Source organism: Atta colombica, unplaced genomic scaffold (genome assembly GCF_001594045.1).
Source record: "Atta colombica isolate Treedump-2 unplaced genomic scaffold, Acol1.0 scaffold137, whole genome shotgun sequence".
NCBI classification, from domain to species: domain Eukaryota; kingdom Metazoa; phylum Arthropoda; class Insecta; order Hymenoptera; family Formicidae; genus Atta; species Atta colombica.
Window position 1 is genome coordinate 271,286 of NW_017259225.1, and position 13,993 is coordinate 285,278.

Here is a 13,993-nt window from a genome sequence, read left to right on the forward strand (position 1 = left end):
GGACAATATGCGGAAAGTTCTTAAATATTTTTGGGAGAGCCTAAAAGATGAAAAGAGAGCATCCCAAGAAAAACAAGAAAGTGAAATTAGTCGAAATAATGAAACAATCAATGACCGATTATTGATCGAATTTATGTTATTTCTTTTTTTTAATGATTTAATCAATACGATATTATTTCAACTTTCTTGTTCTCCTCGGATCCTTTTATGTTCTCCCAAAAAGTCTAAAAAGTCTAAAATTAGGATATAAGTACATCTTTAAAATGTTCTTTACAGACAAGAACACGATAGACAACGTCGGCCGACTATTGCGTCGTTGATGTAAAGTCAATGACAATACATGTATAACTGCGCATATAGATACGACACAATTTTAATTGTTTTCCATTAATGACACAGCCATTGGACGATATTCTGTTTATTGTATATTCTTGTCTGTTTTACAAACGCTTTGTATTTCAATTTTAGACTTTTTGTTGTCTAAGAAGCTAATCGCTTACAATGCAACGGTTGCGTTGTATTTCGAGTTATATCACCACTCTTTCAGCTGTTGTCTACTTCTATTCTACCAATGTAGATTAACTTTAATCTCAGTTTAACTTACTTCCTAGATAATATACGTCTTTTAAAATTGTTCCATCTTCGGATAAATTAAGTGGTAATTTACCTATTGGATAAACAAAAGAGTAAAACAGTAAGAGTATAATAGAATAAGAGAGTAAGACAATGAGCTAAAGTTTATCGAAAGGTGGAGCAAGTCCAGCCTTTTTAAACGTCTTTTAGATGTCTTGTGCAACGTTATCTGGGTTTTTTTAAGAATTAGAAAAAGATAAAAGTAAATTAAATTGAAATTAAAGTTAATTAACATTAATAAAAAAAAATCTATGAATTCCTGTGACTGGACACTCGTGCTTGATATCACATACTTTTCGCGAAACTTACAATTGACGTAGAGATATTGCGCGTAAATACAAACACGCGAGACACATTGTTGTGACAGATTTATGCGAGATTACACGGTTACAACCTCTCGTCTGAGAATTTTCCAGCGAGTCTTGAGTCTCTTCGCGAGAGTCGAAAGAGATCCAACGGCAAAGATCATAAGAATCTCGTGTCTGGAAACATAAATGCCCAAAGAATATACAAAAGTCAAAATAATTTTATTCAAATTTTTAACATATAATATAAATAAACAATCAAATGTTGTAATCACAAATCATGTTGAACTTTGACGTCAAAGTCATTTTAACGTCCCTTGTATGGGACGAACATATTCACATTCTTAATAGGTGTGTTAATTTTATTTGTGTTCTTAAATACTTTTTGGCGATCCTTGAAAGAACGCAGCCACGTATATTTATCTCAAATATTTCTCTTCACTCGCAATCTCATTCTATCTGAAATGAGGTCGTAATTCAGGCACTCCTGCAATGACCCTAATCGCCGTTCCTGAGTGTCCATATTTCAAAGTGCTAACAACGTGCCATAAATTCTTCTTCAGCCCGTCGAGCTCGACTCCCTATAAAAATCGAGAATTTTATTACGCATTCTTCCCTGCCCTTATAAAGTTCATCGATTGCTCGATAGCGACGTAGACGTGAATCGGATCGGTCCCATCACTACAGACCTTTCTAATCCATTGATTTAAGCGAGTTGATGTTTTCGCGCCAGCTAGTAGATGCAGTAACAGACGTGTTGCCTAGCATAAGGGGCAAGGACGGCCGAGGCCGACCGAGACTGGCTCGCTTGCACGGGAGGAAGTCAGAGTCGTCAGAGCTCGAAGAAAAAGAGAGAAAGAGCGAGCGATGGCGAGAGGAGGAAGGAAAGACGGGAGGGAGAGGAGAGGGGAATCCCCCTCGGGACCGCTGGATCAGGGTGAACTAAACAGCAACGACCGTGCGCACCCACGTGCATGTGAGTCGCCACGCGTGGTATGAACTCGCTATACGAAGGCTGGCGCTATGCGAAGATTACTCTGTGTGCGTGCGCATGGTTACTCGATCCTGCTTGATGCAGCTCGATGCCACCGACACCGGATCCCATCCCGAGGAGTCGTCTCGTGCGAGTTAGGAGCAACGTGGGATTTTACGAAGCGTTGCATCGCGATGGAATTCCGTTCCCTCGACACGTCTTTCCCCTCCGACGAGCGCGTCGCGTGCCGCGATGTCGATCCCGAGAAAATGATGAACGAATTTTGCAGTTTCCAATTCGTTGTCCCTTGAATTTTAACATTGCGACTAATTCTTTCAAATTATATTGTTGTGTATAGAAAGACGAGGCGAATTGAATACACGATGGAGTGGAAACGGATCGAAGGAGCGATTTCAAGGCTTCGATGGATTTGAAATGGAATTTAAACTCTATATGATAAAACTTATACTTGCACGCTCCTTTTTACGTCAGCAAGTCCGAGTAAGTGAGTGAGAATAAATGGCAGTCGTCGTTTATTGCACGGAATGCGTGCATACGCAGGTGCATCGTCGACACAACAACGCGCAAACACGTTTGAGGAATGCATAATTTATCCAATTTAAATTATACCACAGCATTCTCTTGGTAATCATTTTTATTTCTGGATATCAACAATATTCAATTTATTTTGAATTCAATTTATGTTGATTATGAATTGTTTGATTATGTATACAGTTTTTTGAAATTAGCGAATCAAAATACCACAGCAAGTAAATTCTTGAAGAAAATAAAGTATATTGTTTTTTCGTTTCGAACATTAGTTTTCGAGAAATGAACTTTCAAAGTGACCAATTATAGATTAGATAGGTTAAACGATTCTGTTCGCCAAGTGCGATCATTAACATTTACCGATGAAAACATTCAGACAGGCAGCCGTTTAACCACAATCTAATTGATCTTTATATTTCAAAAACAATTGTTCGAGAATAACAAATATTTATATATTCTTTTCGATAACTTATTTGCTGATATTTTGATTCGCGAATTTCGGACTCTTTTAGAGGAGCATCTGTAAAATCACTTGTATGTAAAATCGTATTGTACGTGTTGTAAAATATAATTATTGCTGTATTATATAATTATTGAATGCGATTATCATTATATATAGGATTTTATATACACAATTATATACTTTCCATTTACTGATGAAAATGATCCGCTCCATTGCTTATGTTCGCTGACTTATCAGAGCTTCTTTTTCGCATTCTCTCTCGAAAATTTAATCGCATTCGAAACAATCGGTTTTTTTCTTGATGTACACATTGAGATCGTGCAACACGTAGCCGTCTTTGTAGACACAAATACAGTTCCTCGAGTAGAGCAGTCTCTCTCATTCTTCTATATTGCTGCATCTCTTCTGACAAAACGGATGTGTTGAACATTCACTTATTTCTTCATTCTGTTTGTATTTGCAACTTACGAACGAATCTCGCAGAGGAATATAGTAGATCCTAAAGCTAGATCGGATAATCTACAAAGTGTTTGGTACCACATCATGGGACTAAATAATTTAGATCGAATTTGGATTATAGGATGCGGACTAAGTGCACGATGTAACGTCACATACATGAAAAACTGCGAGACGTTGGCAATTTTAATGCCCGATTCTATGTAAGATTAACTTTAATCTCGGTTCAATTTACTATCTTTTTCTATCAATATAATTTGATTTTAATTGTGATTTAATTAATTGTTTTTTTTCCATTCTAAGAATTAAAAAAGGATTAAAAGTTGAACCGAGGTGAAAACTACTTAATGCTACGAATGAGCTTTGAAGTATTTTGATGTTAATTAGTAAAATTCTTTCTTTTGATTGGTCAATTAAGTTTCGAAGCATTTGTAGTATCAAGTGAACCACCTTCTAAAGTAATGTTACATATAAATGCTGTGAAGCATACTCTGATTGGTCAATTCGTAAAATTCTTTCATTCGAAGGATCAAATATTTCAAAATATTTTTAGTAAAAATTTGATCATACCTAAAGTTAATCTATATTGGTAGAAACGGCAATAAGTACTCGCGATATATTAATTTGTTGTGGGATTCTCACGTTTCATCGACAATTGTCACTATCATTAACTAGCGACAGCCAATGAGAGTTGTGCTTTCTTCCAAGCAAGATTGTTCTATTAACTGTCGCTAGTTCACGATAGCGACAATCATCGATAAGACGTTTAGAGAATCCAGGTACCAATGCAAGCTCCGATATCAAAATACCGTGCACTAAAACTAGTATGCAGATTCTTGATAGAGATACTTCAACAGGAAGGAGTATGTCTAGTTCTTTCGGAAAGTCGAGTTCTACTATTTTTTTTTTGCAGTGTTATATATTTGTGTTCAATTGTACAACCAACTCGTTTACATACAACATATATACGTATCTTATTCCGTAATAAATTGCTCGTATTAAAACTCAAAGTATATAATCATAATATGGAGCAATGATTAATCCGTTTTCAATAATATTCTATCAAGATGTTCGACTTGAAGTTTACATTAGTGATTTTGTGTCTTTAATTATTACAAGGATTATTTTAATTATTACGATAATCAAAGACAATAAAGGTATTGCTGTTAGGCATTCGAATATATGAGCGACGATCTGCTAATCTTTTATGGGGAATTTTTAAAATACATCTTTCCCTCGTTTTCGTTTCAATCTAGTTCTGAATGTTTTTCCAAAATGTACATTATTGATAAGGGACAAAAAAGATACATATCCAAATGATAATGAAAAGCCACTTGCCAATTATATTGTATATATGTAGCCTCTAAATGAGTACTTATTGCATGTTGATGAACTGAAATATAACTATAATTATTTACTAGATATAAGAATGTATGCACTAACTAATGTTTAAACTAAATATTTATAACCTATCTGACATTTTCCCTTTCAAAATAATATCAAATTTTCTAAAGTGTCAACAAAATTTAACGAGTGAATCATTATAGTAGTTATTACGTATAGTTGAAACAACTGCTATTTAAATTCAATTGATTCATGTTTAAATCAGATTAATTTTAAATCACTGGAAAAAAATAAGATTACATAAAAAAAAAATAGAAATTTTGACATTATAAATATTTATATGTGAATAATAGAAGAGATTGGCACTACAAAACTACAAGTGTCTTGACGTGCCTCATCAATCGGTCGATTAGCCAGAGTACGGGCGATGGAACGAAAGCGACTATATCACAGAGAAGCAGCGATGGTGGCGGTAACAGATCCTAACTACCAAATCTTAGCAGCAATGGCTCTCTGCATTAAAACGTTCTTGCTTCGCTGTTTCATGCGCTCAATGAAGTACTCCTTGCCTTCCAGGTTATCATCGACAGGTTTGACTCCGTCAGTCTGGCAACAAACGAGAGTTAGTTGGCTCGTGGCGTGTTCTCTCGTGGCTGATCATCATCATTATTTTCTTCATCTGTTATTCCTCGTTTTTATCATCAATCAGGTTATCATCATCATCGTAAAGATGAGATTATCATTTCGTAGGTTGAAACCTGAAGTCTAACCAACCTTGGTACTAGCTGCATCGCCCCCCTCTCCCTCTCCCCACCTCTCATAGTCGTCATCGTCCCTCTCTTCTCCTTCGCTCAAGGGCCCAGCTTGTCTCTTGTTAGGTGGCACGGTTGTGCCACCGCTACCACTCTGTTGATGTTCAATGTCGTCACCTCCTTCGAGCATCTTGTTGATCTTCTCCTTCGCTTCGTCAACCTTCCTCATTGGATCGGGTGAGTAGCTGCGATCGCTATATCGATCACGCGACGAAGCACGACGGTCCCTGAAGTCCCGTCTGTCGCGAAAATCACGGAAGCCTTGTTTATTATGAAAGAATCTACCACCACGATTACCACGACCGCCTCGACCACCGCGATTGTTAAAACCACCGCGACGGTTACCAAAACGATTATTGTGTTGATTGTTGTAGAAGCGATTTCGATTCTGGAAATTGTTGCCACCACCACGATGATTCGGATTGTTGAAACCTTGGAAGCGTGGCTTGTAATACGTGCCGCGGTTGTTGTATGGTCGGAATTGCCTCTTGCGATAGTAACCTCGATCACCCGACCTACTGCGGCTGCGACTTCTGGTATATGACCTAGATCTCGATCGTGATCGCGATCTACTGTATGTACCTGAAGGAGATCTGCTATACTTTCTCTCATAACTGCCAGATCGTCGATTCGAATATGAACGTGAGCGACTGCGTCTTGGTGATCGAGATCTAGACGATCCGGAACTAGAGGCACTGCGAGATCGACTACGCGAACGTTTTCCTGGACGATCCCTGCTCATACGTTTACTCATGCCGCCGCCTCTGCTGCTCGATTCGCGTTTCTTCGGAGTTTGTCGGTGCTGACGTTCAGTCTCACTGTCGGAATCGGTTCTTGGACCTTTGGCTTGAGTCTTTGCCGTTGGCGGAGGACGCGGTGGTTCCGGTGGATGTCCAGTTCCGCTATTTTGACCGATCGGTTGAAATTTGCCGCCCAAATTGTTGGTAGAGGCAAACTTAGTCGGTGTAGTTTGTGACACAGATATAGTAGAATCCTTGTACGATTGGAATTTGTTCTGCGGTTGCGGTGTAGGATACTTGACGGGCGCTTGCTTTGGCATTGGAGGCTCTTTCGGTAGCGGTGGTGGTGGTGTCGGTGTAGGTTGCGGTGGCGGTGCTCTTTTCTCAGCAAGTTCGCGTTGCATTTGCTTTCGTATATTCAAAGATTTCTCAAGAGCCGCACGTTGTATTCTTTCTTCCAATTCATTATCATCATCCTCATCGCTATCCACAAAGACATTAGATTGTACCTTCTTGTTATCTGGTTGGACATCTTGCCATTTTTGTGAAGAAACGTCCTTTTGTCTGAAATCATGCATAAATCATGTAAATTTACAGCAAAAAATATGAAACAATATCATTCTAGCTTATTACATTTAATATAAAATTGTATTACATATATCTTTAATTACTTACCTAGCAGCTTGTGCAGCCTTCCATTTAGCATTTAATGCAGCGGTGTCTAGGGTAGGGAGTTTCGGTTCGGGATGAATCAATTGGGATTCTTGTTCAAATATGTCTGTTAGTGGCTTCCTCTGGATTTCTGCAAACATTTTAAACGATTATGGTGAGATCGTACATCGTTATATTTTAATATACATTTTATAAATATAATACACACCTTTTCTCTGTTGCGCAGTCATTGGTACCCTGGATTCTCGCTCGTGATATGCCTTCGAAGCTTCATCTCTTTCCCTCTCTCTACGCAGCTCCTCCTCCTTGCGTGAACTTTCAGCGAGCTTCTCCGCGTTGCTAAGAGGGGAAGTTATGTCATTATACTGTGCTACATACCTAGTAAATATAAAAACATAAGTAGAATACGATGTCTGACGACCGCGTGATTTCCATTCATTTGCGATAGCTGAGGATATGAAAACAGCGTAAATAAAAATTGTACAACACGAGTTGAAATCAAACTGCTTAACTGGAAGGTAATAAAAAAAATATTAAATTCAAATTACGACAAAATTCTAACAATGATTCCAACCTTTTAAGCGCCGCACAGTCTTTCTCAACTTTCGCATAATAAGCACTAAGCTTGGATTCTAACTGTTCCAAATCCGGCAAAGATGATTTTCTCAATGCTTCTAAATCTCGTTCGAGTTTGTCCTTGTTTTTACGCTTTTTCCGTTCTTCCTTCTTCTTCTTTTTACGACTCTTCTTGTCCTCCTTTTCCTTATCTTTCCCCTTCTTTTCTTTCTTCTTTTTCTTCTTCATTTTTTCGCTTTCAGAGTGTTTCTTTTCCTTTTCCCTTTCTCTCTTCCATCTTGCTGTCTCTTCTAAGAATTTTCTTACCTGTTCATAAATATAACATCTTACATTAATATTTATGTTACAAACTTTGAAATATCCAAGTAAGCAAACTCATAAATTTATACGTGCCTTATCTTCATAATCAGAATCGTCCTTGGTTTGCTCGAGAAACTTGCGTACTTTAATTTCGTAGTCATCCATTTTCTCGCGCGCGTTTGTGGTATAAGAGGCCGGTGCGATAGTTTCGTGAGTAGTAGCAGCTGCAGCAGGAGGATTATTATACTGAGCCATTCGCTTGCTAAGTGGCGAAAGCGAACTACGATGATCTTTCTTATGTTTGCGTTTACGATTTGGTGATCGAGATGCCGATCGTGAGCTTCCCGATGACGATGAGCTGCTCGAGTCGGAACTCGAAGAAGTCGAAGATCCGGTGGATGAAGAGCTTGAGCTGGAACTCCATCTTTGTCTTTTCTTTGATCTAGATTTTCTCTCCTTTTTGCGTTTCTTTTTATCTTTTTTATTTTCTGCAACATCATTCTCGGTGTCAAAGTTCTTAAAGGTATCCAGAGGGTTCAGTGACGACGTGAGAGTCTTAGATTTTATGTATTCAATGGAATTTCGCGCTTCCTCATGATATGGCGCAATTGCCAAACAATTTTCATATGCTTTTTGAGCATCTTCGTATTTCTTCTCATCTTCATAACTGCGTCCTAGAGCAACCAGTGTTTCCGCCATATATTTACGAGCATTCGCATGTGTCTGATTTAATTTTAAGGCTGTCTCAAAATCGTCGATCGCTTTCTTGAAACTTCCACTATTTGCATATCTGTAAAATACATAGTATATTAAACACGTTTCTACATACATTAACATAACTAAACTACGCGCGTATATTGTTATCTTCAGTCAGAAACTTACAATGCTCCTCGAGCGACCAAACCCTCAACGTTGCGAGGATCAACAGTGAGTGCTTTATTGAGACACTGGAAAGCTTCGGAATGACGACCGGCCTTGAAGTGATCTATTCCCTCAGCGACACTTCGGAATGCCCACTTGCTTGCTTGTGCTTGTCGCAATTCAGTAGCGTATTCATTTGGTGGAAATCTTTCTCTGCATATCAATAAACGTAATCAGGAATATAATAATGTAGCCTGCATTTTACTTGACGCTCATAATGCTCTTAGAATAATTTCATCCTTATTGTTTAAGTATTAAACAAGAATCAATGATGATCACGAATGTTAGAAGCGTCAAATGAAACTGACTTATAAAGTAATTGAGTTTGTCTATCTATAAATGAGTATATATACAGAGTGCAGTATTTGAATCGCTCTAGGCGACCTCAGAAACTAAGAGAGAAAAAAATTTTATATAATTTTATATAATATTGAAAATGATTCGACTTCAGCTACAAGAATATGCAATAAAAAATAATGGTTCCTATTTAAAAAAACTCATGTTAATCTTGACTTGACCATGATAATGCCCCATATATAAAATCTGTTATTTCCACTTTCTTTTCTCCAAGAAAACACCTACAACTTTTATATAAAACTTTTTCTTATATTTTATAGCATATTCAATTTATTATTTCAACTCCGAGTCAATAATCTGTTCCAAAGCTTTCTAAATGGTCGCGTGGTCGTGTTCCTACTAAGATTTCAACGGTAAGCAAGCCTTTCTCAATGTTATCCCCTTCAACTTCTATCTACCTTCTAGTCTTCCTGCCACGCGCATTCAGAGCCATCAAACAAATATGCAAATATAATTCAATAAAGATTCTCAACAAACGAAAATAAAATAAACCACAAATATGACTTCTTTTACTTGTGTCTCTTTCTCAGTATACGTATCTATTTTTCGATGAAACCACGCTAGATCGATATACGAAATAATACGCCGCGCCGATGCACAGCCATGAAGAAGAGAAGCATTGAACCCATAATGGGGAACAAGCACGAGCGGGTGAGCGCGCGAGAGGCGAGGGGATTTGGATTAGAATTGCCAGAATTGGAAGGCTTTACTATATTCTGTTTAATTGCAAAAGAAGAGCTAAACTATACAAGAAAGTTAAAAAGAATAAATAGTTGACCTTGAGTCGAGTCAGTAAATCGAATATGCTATTAGTTTCTGAGATATCCGCTTGGGACAAATAAAATGTACTATCTGATGTATGTATGTATATGTGTGTGTGTGTGTGTGTATATCGGAGCATTTTATTCATCCCAGGCGGATATCTCATACATATGTAGAGGTGTGTATGTGTTATTTAAATATATTAAATTTATAATATACAAATTTTTGGCTATGTTTACCTCAATCCAACCATATTGGAATGATTTCCTTGTCCGAGACCGATTAAGTCGCACAGATATTTTATGTTGTTTGGATTGTTGAAGCCAGTACTATTCTCCAACAGCGTTTCATAACTCTGACCTTTGTTGTCGATCGCTTTCCTACACCACAGAAAAAAATACCTAATTATTAAATATTGCAAACATCATGGTGACCTTTGCCAAAGAGGAAACCAAAGCTACTTCGTTAACGGTAAAACTAAAGACTTGATAATCATGTCAGCCAAGTCTTTATTGATCCTGTCCATAAAAAACATCGCCCGTTTGGCAATTTGTGCGCCTGCTCTTCGACATCTTGTCGTATTCCATATACTTTTCTGCTATGTAAGCATATGCATACTTGTGTGCATTATTTGCTGTAGTCTTCCCACATACACATATAATAAAGTATAATTATTCATTTATTCCTGCATAAAGGTGATTCTTCACTTCGATCTGCATGTATTAATCAATGATACAATACTAATGCCAAAAGTGCTTTAAATACTAATTCGATTCTTCTTTATTGCATTATAGAATATTATACAACTTTTGGATTAGAATCGTTCAAAATCTACGTTTATACCGTTAAGAAGCAGCAGGGGTCCGAAACTGGGATACGGTGCAGAAGGTAAGATTCCTTTTTTTATTAACAAATATAATCTCAATGTTATAATTTACATTGGTAACGCAACCTCAGTATTATGTAAACTCGTCTCTCACCTTTCACCGTTAAGACGCATATTTCTAGTATTTTGTAATCAGAGGATTTTTTTTTCTCAACATAAAAGCACACGGCCTATCATCAATCGATGGTGTGGTTTCGGTTTTACAAGTTTTTTTTGGTGCGATAAAATAAATTGCATAACCCTAGGATAGGTTGGGAGCCACGCCTGATATATTATCTTCCAAGGCGGACCAAAAAAATTTTTTAAGATGTAGAAGTTTCGTCTGTTTGCATTTTGTGATGTCAATTATCAATATGACATCACTTTTTTTTATTTGTCAATATAAGCTGTAAGTTTAAACATTAAGGCATTATTATGATAAGGCGCGATTCTTTTGAGGATTAAAAGTAAAAAGGTTTTTGGGCGATTAAGACTCGAGTTGTTTGGTCTCTGCTTCAAATCTCATAATATTTCCTCTATAGATTATAAATCTATTCCACCTTACCTTCAACAACGAAAATTACAATCGAACATGAAAATATGGATACCTCTTGCTACGATACACGATTTGCGCAAAAAGATTATATTAGTATACATTTTAAAAGAATACAATACATACATATAGATATATAAATATATATACTTGATATCTTTATAAGAGACCAAACAACTTTAAATCAGTGTTATACCTACCGTCTGTTGCATTCATTTTGACCGCTCAAGGCTCAATGTCTCATACTGGAAATTCAACCTCAAAAGTCATTTGCGCCATAGTCTGGCTGGTGCTTTGAGAGTAATATATCACAAACGTAGAGAGAATATGTGCGCAATAGAGCCATGTCAACCAATGCTCAAGGTTTGAATTCATTTGTATCACATTAGAAATTCATCATCATACTGACTATCAACTTTTTACGTTACATAGAGTGTCTGGCACCTAAATTCATAAAAATGTGTAAGAGGAATCAAAACTAATTCACCTAATTTTGTTAGTATCAGTGCTTCTGTTAAAAAGTTCGCCCTTCTTTTTTCACCATGCCATATTATTCTTACCTTCAATTTATTTATAAAAAAAAAAGAAGAAAAAATCAAAGACAAACTGAAACGAACAAAACATGACAAATTATATGTGTAATAATATAATCTATTGTGATATAGAACAATAACAATTAAAAGAAAAAATCAGTATGGACTTTACATCTAAATGTACCACATTTAATTTCAATGTATCACAATTAATTAAAAAAAATATTCTATTTCAGAGTGCAAATACTCTTATATACAGTAATACATAACGAACAAAAGTGTGACATCACAAAATGCTCTCATTGTTTATCATGTGAATAGAACATCCCCTGGAGATACATAGAGTCAACTTACAAGAGTTAGTGAAGCATATTATGGATTCGGTAGACTTGCAATTACATGTAGTTTATTGTGTTAACTTACTTGTAAGCTTCTGGAAGATCATCGGAATGGATAAGCCCCATAGATGGGTGTGGTGCTTGCCCTTCCCGGGCAGGTACGTTCATAACTGCAACAACTCGTTCGGCTTCAACGTTAACTTCACTGACTACGACGCAGACGAGATCATTTGCCATGTAGCCTCTTGTAACACCTTTCTTGTCCACCGCCGGCACAGTGGCCGTATTTAGTATTAGTGCCTAATAAACACAACATGCAAAAATCTGTTATTAAATACAAATAAAATCAAGATACAGTAATGTGCCTAATATAAGTTGGCTAATTGCGAGTACTCGAAAGATTATTGGATCACAATGCGAATCGTTACATTTCTGAGTAAATTCAATCGATAAGATTTGATTTGATTTGAAATACACTAAATATGATACATAAATCACTAAAAAGCAATATTTTTAAATTGACATGTTGACATACCTTAACTCCTAATTCAGTAACAACTCTAGGACAGTCACTGCAGTTACAAAGCACCTTCAGAAGAAGACCTGCGGCGCTTTTACCCATTACTTGTGCGAATATCACATCCCCAATTACTAAACTCTAAATTGAGTAAATATCAAATTAGAATTGCCATAAGATTACTTAGAAATTAATGCATTCGTTTCCTAATTCGTATATAATTTACCTCCAAAAAATTACGGATACGCTGGGACTTTTCCATAGTGACAAAAGTATCAAGTGCAGGCACTGTAGCATAAAACTCTGAAAGATGTTACATTACATGACATTGTGTGCTATTAGATACATTGTGTTTAAATGAATATATATATACACACGACATTGACAAATTATTACCTTCATCTGCCAGCTCTGGCTTATTACTGTCTGAAGATTTCTCCAAGTTTGCTTTATCATACAGGTCATCAGCCTTTTTAGTGAGAAACTGTTGAAGCTTTAGACGTTTGCCTCTATCTCCAAAGCTGTAAAGTATAATTTTAACAAAAGAATGAAAACAGATTCCAGGTAATGCGTCTGTGTCTAAATAATTTCAAATGTGTGGTCGACATATACCTCAGAGTTTTTTGTCGTTGTTGATAGATTTCAAAGCTAGGATCCTTGAGATTGAGCATGACTAGCTCATTTTCGTTGCGTTCTCCTTCCCATACTTTCTGCAACTGCTGACCATGGTAGTTCAACGCTTGCGCTACTAGACGCGCATCCATTGATTCCATTCTCGCTCAGCAAAGAGACGAACCTAATCTGCAAGACTATGAAAATCGTCGCGTTCGAATTATTCGTACCCTTTGATCGCAACAATGAAAACATTCAAGTATGCCCATTATATTATGTGTCCAACAAAAAATAAAGACACAGGCATATCGGCACATTATTACATAGAGGCATCTCTAACCGTTCTCTCATGCATAAAAAAAACCCTTTTGAGCGCACGACATCCAATGACGAAGGCAACGTGGATCCGCTGAACGAACCGTAGTCCAGCAAATTTCTTAAAAGTTACCCATCTCACACGTCTCTATTTATTACCACATGCACAGTCGAGTAAACGTCTGGCGGTATTTGTGTGGAACTACTGGAAGGTCGCAGGCATTTTTGGCGCGTCATCACGCTCTCCGGAAACAAAGCGACCACGCCATCAGCGAAACTTTCTATCATCCAACCTCGTGTCGAGATAAGTATGCTCCTCGATATATCGACTACATATGGAAGTGTTGTCGCAGTTAATCTAAGACAACGTGGTGTGTATATATATATATATATATAT

At 37.0% G+C, this 13,993-nt stretch overlaps 1 protein-coding gene across 2 annotated transcripts in view; it reads right to left on the reverse strand.

Annotated features, from left to right (window-relative positions):
* Positions 1-4,278: 4,278 nt before the first annotated feature.
* The window catches only part of LOC108684684 (tetratricopeptide repeat protein 14 homolog), a 10,110-nt gene continuing 395 nt past the window's right edge, over positions 4,279-13,993 (reverse strand). The window contains exons 2-14 of one of the 2 annotated variants that reach the window (XM_018189137.1): positions 13,282-13,478; positions 13,066-13,190; positions 12,896-12,972; positions 12,688-12,810; positions 12,238-12,452; positions 10,103-10,243; positions 8,706-8,897; positions 7,917-8,613; positions 7,522-7,829; positions 7,156-7,325; positions 6,951-7,077; positions 5,498-6,839; positions 4,279-5,329 (exon numbers count right to left, since the gene is read on the reverse strand). In XM_018189137.1, the coding sequence (XP_018044626.1) occupies positions 5,210-5,329; positions 5,498-6,839; positions 6,951-7,077; positions 7,156-7,325; positions 7,522-7,829; positions 7,917-8,613; positions 8,706-8,897; positions 10,103-10,243; positions 12,238-12,452; positions 12,688-12,810; positions 12,896-12,972; positions 13,066-13,190; positions 13,282-13,442 (3,798 nt within the window). In that variant the 5' untranslated portion in view covers positions 13,443-13,478 and the 3' untranslated portion in view covers positions 4,279-5,209. Of the gene's footprint in view, positions 5,330-5,497; positions 6,840-6,950; positions 7,078-7,155; positions 7,326-7,521; positions 7,830-7,916; positions 8,614-8,705; positions 8,898-10,102; positions 10,244-10,843; positions 11,136-11,481; positions 11,692-12,237; positions 12,453-12,687; positions 12,811-12,895; positions 12,973-13,065; positions 13,191-13,281; positions 13,479-13,993 lie in introns of those variants that run through there. The other variant, XM_018189138.1, reaches the window with a different exon arrangement.